The 9,711-nt window shown below is 38.4% G+C and overlaps 1 protein-coding gene across 2 annotated transcripts; it reads left to right on the forward strand.

Moving 5' to 3' along the window:
* Positions 1 to 4,588: 4,588 nt before the first annotated feature.
* LOC106925480 (granzyme B) lies at positions 4,589 to 8,996 on the forward strand. Of its 2 annotated transcripts, XM_088004886.1 has the most exons (7): positions 4,589 to 4,687; positions 5,686 to 5,840; positions 5,948 to 6,986; positions 7,222 to 7,381; positions 7,522 to 7,660; positions 7,844 to 8,068; positions 8,184 to 8,996. In XM_088004886.1, exons 3-7 carry the CDS (start codon positions 6,929 to 6,931, stop codon positions 8,346 to 8,348), a joined length of 747 nt encoding a protein of 248 aa, XP_087861012.1. In that variant the 5' UTR covers positions 4,589 to 4,687; positions 5,686 to 5,840; positions 5,948 to 6,928; the 3' UTR covers positions 8,349 to 8,996. The 2 variants fall into 2 exon arrangements, with proteins under 2 accessions (XP_087861012.1, XP_014855341.2); XM_014999855.2 differs by having other exon boundaries at positions 5,686 to 6,986.
* Positions 8,997 to 9,711: the final 715 nt, after the last annotated feature.

Here is a 9,711-nt window from a genome sequence, read left to right on the forward strand (position 1 = left end):
TTTTACTGCTTTTATTAATATAGATATTGTGGTATGTTTGTTTCAGCCTCTTCATAAGAATTTCCACTTATCTTTTGTTTGCAACGTTACCAGGCGCCAGATTTCGTCATACGATTCATCTTATTTAGTTAAAGAGCAAATATGCAACAATCCACATTAAGGATTCCTAGATTTTCAAATCTTGAAAAACTGCTGCTATATCTGTTCATCTTTATGCTGATAAGTTGCTGCACTACGTTCTGTTTAACCACATGCATACGTGCTCAAGTTGTTTGAGCCGCTTCCTTTGCAGCTGAACTCTGATGAGTGTCGAGATCAAGCCTGAAATGAGGGCAGCAAATTCGCTCATTCTGTCAAACGTTGTAAATTATAGAAACATTATAGAGTTCTGGGTAGAATTATCACATTCGCAGTTACTTGGCCGTCCGCAGAGGTAGTTGTTGAAGCCGAGTGTTTTCCCGGTTTCGTGGAATATTATTTGGAAGAAAACTATGAAACGTTTGTGTAGTAAAGTATTTGCATTTTATTAATTTAAGAACCAAGTCACATGAGCATTTACTCACTGCGTAAAATCTCATTGAATAAAATTCTCAAAGGGTCATGGGAAGGTTATTACGCAATGAAGCGCAATGTAACTTTTTAGATTTTATGATTCTCAGAACGGCAGGTTTGCTATCTTTTGCAGGTGGTTGTAAGTTAACCGTAATCATTTCGTCAATATGAGATAAGTGTTTGTTTTGCCTCTGCTTTTTATGCCTTCTAGGTTAGTTCAGCGGCGATAACTCCACAGATGCTGTAATTTGTTTTTTTTATAGTAAACTTTTGAAGCTGGGGTCATTTTTGAGAAGAGATAAAGCTCAGATGATATCAGGACGATTGCAAAATAATCCAGTCGGTATCACGTCAGCACAGGTCGTCCAACATGTGCGTTTTCAGTCACAGACACGGCTTGATCTATTGAAACTGTTCTGGGAAGTTCTGTTTCTCTGTCCATTGGTTTTATTGTTATCATTCTTCTTTCTTCTTAATAAATATGTAATTTTGCTTTGATTAATAGCCACTATCACATTTCCTTTTACCTTGTTGGTATGTCCAATGGATAAACCAGCCACTCTCGACAGCCCCGTGTTCCTAATAAAAGAGATGGGCCAGCGGTAAAGACCCCTGTTCTACCAAACAAGCTTCTCTTTGGAAGTCCTTCTGTGATTCCCATTACAGCCCTGGACTCCAGGCGCTCACGTCCTAAAACCTGCTTACACAACTCCTTTTGCCCCCTCCCTTCTTCTTTTTTAAACACATTAAAACCTTTTTTTTTCTGCTTCACTAAAACAATTACATAAAGGTTTATGAGAAAGATATAAAAGGAAAATACTTGTGTCTAGACATAGGAAGCGATGTAAAAAACATATCCATACACTGTGGTTAGTAAGATGCATTCCTTCATGTTTGATCATACTGCCAAAAAGATGAAAAGGAAGTTACAGCCAACAGTGGCCTCAATACTTCAGATCTTCTGGTTACCTAGATCTGAAGTATATCACACGTTCATCGTGCAGCCAGTGCTAAGGTATCCATACTCCTCGGATTGTTTTTCCCATGATACGGTCAGAGTCTTTGACGTGGTAGAACTCAACAAGCAACTTTGTGGAAAGAAAAGATGCATGGTTTCAGATTCCTCCTTATGACCTAATTGTTGCTTGATTTGGGTGTGTTGAAGCAGAGACGCGTGGAAAAGTTGCAGGACGGTTTCCCCACAAGAAAAGGAAATTGAGACCCCTGGAAGTGAAAGGACTTTCCGTGAGCCACGGATCCTTCTGCGTCTACATGTTTGTCTTCAAATCAGGAGATGGTGGTGATCGCTTTGCTCCCTGGAGAAACTGAACTGCAGGCCGAGGCTGCATGTCGAGATGGAATGAGCGCCCCAGAGTCCTGAAGGCCTGTGCAGAGGAGCTCTGTGGGATTTTACATCACCTTAAGTTGACCCAGAAAAAGGTTCCAATGTTGTGAACGACATCCTGGCTGGATCCAGTACCAAATACATCAGAGCTGTTGCCCTTATGTCCCACAATATGAAGACCATGTAGAGCCTAATTGTAACTGGGTAAGCAAAGAATTATGTGGAGGCAGAGTTGAAGATGCCATCATATAACCGTTTCAACAAACCCACTGTCATCTGGACACAGCAAGCAGCACCGTGAGGATCAAGTTATTTGATTTATCCAGTGCATTTAATGCAATTCAGCCTGATCTTCTTTGTCTAAATCTCCAAGAGACAGAGGTGGAGGCCTTGACATCCAACTGGATCAATCACTACCTGACAAACAGTTTGAGGCTGAACTGTGTCAAGCTGTGTGTCAAGCTGTGTGTCAAACTAGGTGGTCCGCAGTACAGGAGCAGCAGCAGGGTCTGTACTCTCACCATTTCTTTTCACTCTGCACCCCTCAGTCTTCCAGTGCAAGTCAGACTCCTGACATCTGCAGAAATACTCAAATGACTCCGTAATGGTTGGGTGTATGAGAGACGGTCAAGCTCTTGAGAACTGAGAGCTGGTGAACCGTGCTCTGGCGTGGTGTGAAGCAATCACCTCGTCCTCAGTGTGAACAAAAATGAGATAATTGTCGACCAAACACCAGGTACGTCAAGGGAGAAGAAGCAGAGGTGGTGGAGGAGTTTAAATACCTTGGTGTTCACCTGGACAACAGACTGGACTGGAGACAAAACAGTGAAGCCATTTTTAAGAAGAAGACTTCTTGGAGAAATGTAGGTTCTTTGTTTTTTCACAAGATACTTCTGACATTCACAATGTGGGAAGTGGTTGTTGGACAGTGTGATCTCTTAGTCAATCATCTATTTAAGTAGCAGCATCAAAGCCTACTTAACCATGGTTAAACTTAAATAGTTTATCCATGGTGATGGTTTCACTGTGAAATCTCTGGAAATGATTGTGCCACGGAGGATTCATCATAAAACAAACAAAAAAAAAACATTCTGGCTGACCCTGAGGATTCACTTCATCAGTCTTTTGTACAACATCGATGTCTTCAGTTAGAGGCTTCTTCAGCATCGTAGTAACACAGACTGCTGCAGGAGATCCTTCCTGCTCACAGTCATCAACATCTACTCCCTGAAGAGTCTTGGATAACTAGCGACAACGTTTAACTTCCTTTGAAATCACAAATCATTTTTGAATTGTGAGCTATCAATACGCTCGACTACATAATACTTTTTCTAATAAAAAGTGATTGAGGTTTGGTTCCCGACCTGAGAGAACAACACTTTCTCTGTCCTTGTAATTTATAAAATCTGCCCCGTTCGGCCTGAACTCCTTTTCTTTTGCAACTCGATTCTAAGCATTTCTTCATTCCTGTAGTTCCATGGGTCAGATTTCACCTCAAGTTCCACAAACCACACTTTGAAATAAATTATATTTTTATTTGCTGTCTTATGACATGATAACATCAGAATAATGTTACCTTGGAGGGTGAATGACAGACACAGAGTCTCCCCTTAGAAACCCGTAGCTTTGATCACGAAATGTCAACAGAGCTTGTTGAATCTGGTGAGTGATACCACAGAAGCGCTGGTGAATAAATTATGACCAGCCATATTACAGCTCACTGAGTCGGTCTGATTCATCCTGAGGCATACGCTATTTGAGTCAATTACAAGGTAACTTGCACTGACATTTTTAAAAAGTGGTTTTTCATGCATTGCAAATTTATGGAAATGGCAGTCCAGGGCAAAGTATTTAGGATACAATACCTGTACAAAATAGTGCATTGGTTATTTGACTCTTGTTGTTTGTTTTTTTACTTCTAAAATATGCAAGACAGGATGATAAAACATTCTGTGTAAAATCTTTATCTTCAAAAATATGCAACTTAGTTTTGTACTTAGAAAAATCAAACATTTCAGCAGTCAGATGGTGACCGCGCTTTTAAAACTCAAAACATGTTTGTTGTCATCATGCAACTAATTCTAAGGATTCAATCTACCTAAATCTCCCAGGCGACTTCTCACTCTCTCATCTCACCTCTGTTATCTGTTTAATTTCTGTTTAGTTTTCTTCACATGAAACCACTCAGAAGTAATTTTGAGAGTAACTTTTCTTTTTCTTTTTCTTTAATAGTGCTGGATCTTGAAGTGACTGATGTGGGTTTCTTTTCTCTCCAATTTCACAGCCTAACAATTAAGTACACTCACTCAAAATTCAAAGGAAGAAAAGCAAATTGATCTGCATAAATAAAACAGCTTTTTTCCCCAATTTCTCTTTTTATCAGGTCAGTAAATAATAGTAATAATAAAACCAGCCCCATTCAGAAGACATTTGAATGAATGTGCTTTCGTAGACGTCCACATTTTCAGCTCTAAGCGCCCCAAAGCCCCAAAAAACAGAAGTTACTAAACAGTATACCAATAATGATTACCATAGTGACTAAAAGTGTACATTCACAATCAGGTCATGCTTTTAAGACTGTTGTCTTTCTTTCCTACGCAAGAAGGTCGCTGGAAGCCACATCATTATGCAAAATCGATGTGTTGCCTACATGAGCAACGCAAGAACTTCTTTCTCTCCCTAAAGCAGGAAAGAGATCTGACTCTACCGCTCAGCTGGACAGCGGCCGCATCATGTGTAGGCACAGCATGGTGGTGGTACTGTTGGTTGTGCTCACGTTGTTTGGTCCAGGTAAGATAATTCTTGTCATTTGATTTAAAAAAAAGGTTTTATATATATATATATATATATATATATATATATATATATATATATATATATATATATATATATATATATATATATATATATATATATATTTTTTTTTTTTTTTGTAAGTAGATAGTGTGTCAATTATACTGGGAAATGTCAAAGAGCTTGTGTTTACCTGACTCTAAAAGTATGTCATGATTTGTTATGAACCCAGTTGCATACAGCCAACAGATGACTTTGAGGAGTATTTATATATATATAAAATTACAGTAAGGGAGAGCAAAAATACATCGTTGGAGGCAAGAAACAGCTGCAAGGGAAACCACGAGGGAGACAGCAGCAGCAGAATCCAGCGCTTAGCGATTGAACAATGAGGAGCTTAAACAGGGAGTTTGTTTACTGGACAGAGAACCGGTGGCTGAGCGGTAATGGGTTGAGGCCGGACAGGTAGACTGAAGAAGGAGAGAGAAAGTCAGGAGAGGAGCAGGGAGTAAACATAAATCAGGAGACTGAAAAAAAAAAGATAAATAAATTAATAACAGGAACAAAAATGAACAAAATACAAAGAATAACAACCTCAAAGTGAGATCCTATCACAAGTAAATAAACTGCTTAAAAATAATAATATTCTAAATAGGCAGAAAAAGAAAGATCAACTAAACAAATGATCAAAATGCAAGGACAAAAATGATCTTAAATAACCCAAGATCCTGACACACATTAGGTTTAGAAATTCTGCAAATAAAATGTCCCAACATGTTCAGTAAACAAATATTGAACCAAGATGAAAGTAAATGTCAAACTGCTTTATGGAGATAAATATGTAAAGGCCATGCGATCAAAGGGCATGTACTGTATTTTGAAGTCGCCATGATTTTTCATCCAGAAATGCATCGTGTTGTGCAGGAGGAAGTGAACTCCTGTGGGTGGAAAAGCATGATTTTGAAGACTTATGTTTAGAATTTTTTTTTCCCCAGTTCATTCAGGAAGAATAATTGGAGGTCGGGAAGCTGTGTCACACAGCCGGCCATCCGTGGTGCTTATGGAGAGACGCATCGAATGACACGAGATACTGTGATGGATTCATTGTCAGTGAGGACTTTGTGATTACCGCTGCCCACTGTCAGGCCAAGTGAGTTAAAAAAACATGTTTTTTTTTTTCTTACCGACATGAATTGTGCTTTAACTGGCATATGATACGAAAGCAGGTTTTTCTCTCTTTTTTTTTTTCCATTACAGGGATTACTCAGTTGATCTTGGACTTCACAGTACGTATCATTTGACAAAATGAAGTGAAGCTCATAAAAGTGGAACAAGCATTTTCACATGTACAAATCATTACAACAATAAGACCTTTTTAGAATGACATCATCCTCCTCAAGGCAGCAATAGTTGTAAATCTTATGTACTGGCTGTCATCTACTTCTTTTTCATGGTTTCACTTGCAAAGGCCTTGATACTACGAATGATGCATGGTACCATGATACCAATAAACTAAAATTTAATTTCACACTTTATCTGACAACTAGCTGACACAATAACTGAGAGGATTGCAAGTGAATAAATCCATCATACTGTCAGACCAACACGTGCAATGACACGTTGGTGCTGAATCATGAGCAAACAAATAAAATCAAACATGTACTCTATCGTGTGTGATTTTATTTTCCGTGTGTACTGAAAACACAATGCTGCCTCCTTTTGAAGATCATGTGTAATTAATAAAGAAAGCCAGCTTTACTGCCAACATGTTGTCACATTTTTGAGCCTTCAATCTAATTCATGCTCGTTCTTTAGACGTGTTACAGAGACCGAGGAGGAGCGCCAAACAACTGATTGTGTCATGGGAAGTGGCATCATGTGTCACAAACAAACTTGCTTCCAAATTCATTATCATTTAAATAAATTGATTATTTTTCCCTTTTTTTTGTTTTTTGTTATTGCAACAAGAGATTCTTCAGTTTGCTCACTGGAAATACTAGTATGAATGTTTTCCGTGCAGCAAAATCACAATTGCAGGATTCATGGACACTTCTACACATTGCCCCAAAGTTCTGTTTTATAAGCTGCATTTCCTCTGTGAGGCTCCGTCTGAGTGTGTCCCTGAGCCACATCATTTGCATATGCAAGTAAGACACATCCCCTTTTGGTTAAAAGCCAGGAGATATGAGGGTTTGAACTTGTCAACTATTCGTGCCTCCGCTGCTCAGCACCGCCGTCATGTTCTTCAATAACAGACTGCCAGTACTGATGGTCCTGCTGACTCTTTACGATCAAGGTAAGAAAACGCTTCCATAGCATGAGAACCATCAATTTGAAGAACAACTTATTTGTCTTTTTTTCCAGTTCCACACAGCATTGTAATTCAACTTTAGGCTGGTATAGAAGGTGAAGCACATATTAGTCATATTTTAGAGCTTTCTTTATACACCTGACTTCTACTGTATAAGGAAAGGATTTTTGTGCTTGTGTTTATATTAAATGCAGTCTATTGCGTCTAATGCTCCCTGTAGGCCAAACTGGAAAAATAATTGGAGGCCATGTGGCTGAGCCTCACAGCCGGCCGTACATGGCGTTCATAAGAAAGAACCTGGCCAACAACGAACCATCATTCTGTGATGGATTTCTTCTGAACGAGGATTTTGTGATGACTGCTGCCCACTGCCAAGCCAAGTCTGTCTAAAACTATCATTTTTATTTACTGACAAGATTCTTGCACATTCTTCTGCATGTGTTTGTAATTATTCCCTATACAGAAAGAACCTGAATGTTTGCACTTTTTTTTTTTTTGTTGGTGTGGTATTTCGTTACAGCAACTACACCGTTTACCTCGGAGTTGATAATACAAAATTTTTGAAAAATGAAAAAATACAGCATCGAACTGTGGAAAAAGCGTTTCCTCATGAAAATTACAAGAAAAACGAATACAACGATGACATAATGCTCCTTAAGGTAAAAACGAACAAATGCTTCCTATTGTGTTTTTTGCCATTTGCTTTAGTTTTCCTTCAACACACGTCAAAAACTTAATGAGTTCAGTTCATGCCAGAAAGCAATGCATTTGCAGGACATGTGCATAGTACAATATGAGCTTGGATTTGTATTAATATTTCATTTAACTTGTCACTGTTCCAGCTAAGCTCTAGAGCGGTGGTGAACAACTTTGTGAAACCCGTCGCTCTGGCAAACAATGATGATTTGACTCTGCCCACATCTTGCATCGTGTCCGGCTGGGGTCAAACTCAGGCGAATGGAGGGATCTCTGACAAACTCATGGAAATGAACGTCACATTGAATGAAAATAGCATTTGTACTAAACATAAGTTATACTGTTCAAATGGAACAGCTAGACCTGGCAGGGTATGTGATTTTTTTTTTTTTTTTACAGATTTAAAGCAAACTATTAGATCTTACAGATAATATAACATCTCATTGTAACTCAAGTGACCTCTACATTATGTGTTTGTTCTTGCAGGGGGATTCTGGAGGTCCACTGGTATGTAGACAAGGCACCGCTTATGGAGTTGTGTCCTTCATGTCCCAATACTCAGCTGATCTTTCAATGGTTGCTTACACAAAGATACCTTGCTACTCTGACTGGATCACCTCAACGATGAAGAAGGCTCTGAGCAAGAACTAGAAGTCCTGGCTGATTCAATCATGTTTAACTTTTCGTAACGTCATTGGTGAGGGAGCAATCTCATATATTCCACACTGATAGTGCTGTCAGGAACGTGCAAACACTTGATATTTTATACAACAAACAGAAAACAACAACATATTATGAACACAGTCCATCCATCCATCCATCCATCCATCCATCCATCCATCCATCCATCCATCCATCCATATCCATCCATCCATCCATCCATCCATCCATCCATCCATCCATCCATCCATCCATCCATCCATATCCATCCATCCATCCATCCATCCATCCATCCATCCATCCATCCATCCATCCATCCATTTTCTTACACCTTTGTCCCTTGAGGGGTCAGGAGGGGTGCTGCAGCCAGTCCATGAACAGAGTCTGAGAGTGAAATTTGTTAATATTCTTCTATGTTGAGTTTGAGACCCTATTTTTGACACTGATGTGAAATTTCAGTTTGTTCAAGCTCAACTTTAACAAATGTTTGATAACACCTACAGTAGATAGTTGTAAAAATGATTGGAGATTCAATGTGTGTGAAAAGATTATCTTGCTATAAATAGAGTCCATAATTCCATGTTTGTACTATTGTATATGTATATATAAAAAAAATCTATAAACTTTTGTATTCTGAAACTTGTGTAGGCCTTTTGTTCAGCAACAGATACACTAAAAAGAGGACAACACTGACCCCTTGTGAAGAATGTGTGTCATTGCATAAGGAGGAGGGTTGCCATACTTCTTGAAGTTATAAACCTTTCATGAATTAGCCTTAAGCTCTGAAAGGGTGTGTTGTCTTTCAGTTCAAGAATTGCTGTTTACTGATTTCAACCCTTCATAACTGGATCATCTCAATAACATAAAGCGCTCTCAGCAAGAAACAATGAACAAGAGATGAGACTCATATGTGAGCAAATTTAATTTGATTTAGAGTCACTGTCTGTTAACCATGTTCCTATTTATTTTAAACTTTGTCCCTTTCTCTCCTTTTAATCTACAAATGAGACACAATCTCCTTTTTGTGAAGAACGTGTATTGTTGCTCATGAACCAGACTTCCTAGATTTTTCAAAGTTATGGTCACAGTGTCTTCTCATTTTAAACTTTAGATATATTAAGGCTACTTTTTTTTTTTTCTTCAAATGCATTTTAGTTTATCGACTTTAATGGGATATCAGGCCACAAAAGAAATTATAAAATACAAATAAACAGTCTCATGTTTTAAAATTCAACTTAGAATGTTTTAAGGAACCAAACTGTTTAAGATTGAAACTAAATCAATTTTCTTCTGTTTGTTCTTTCATAACTTCAGTTGCCACTGTGTCATTTGCAAAGGCTCTCATTAAAATGAG

The sequence above is a fragment of the Poecilia mexicana genome, unplaced genomic scaffold (genome assembly GCF_051168715.1).
Source record: "Poecilia mexicana isolate PSO_F unplaced genomic scaffold, ASM5116871v1 scaffold_4, whole genome shotgun sequence".
In the NCBI taxonomy this organism is placed as follows: domain Eukaryota; kingdom Metazoa; phylum Chordata; class Actinopteri; order Cyprinodontiformes; family Poeciliidae; genus Poecilia; species Poecilia mexicana.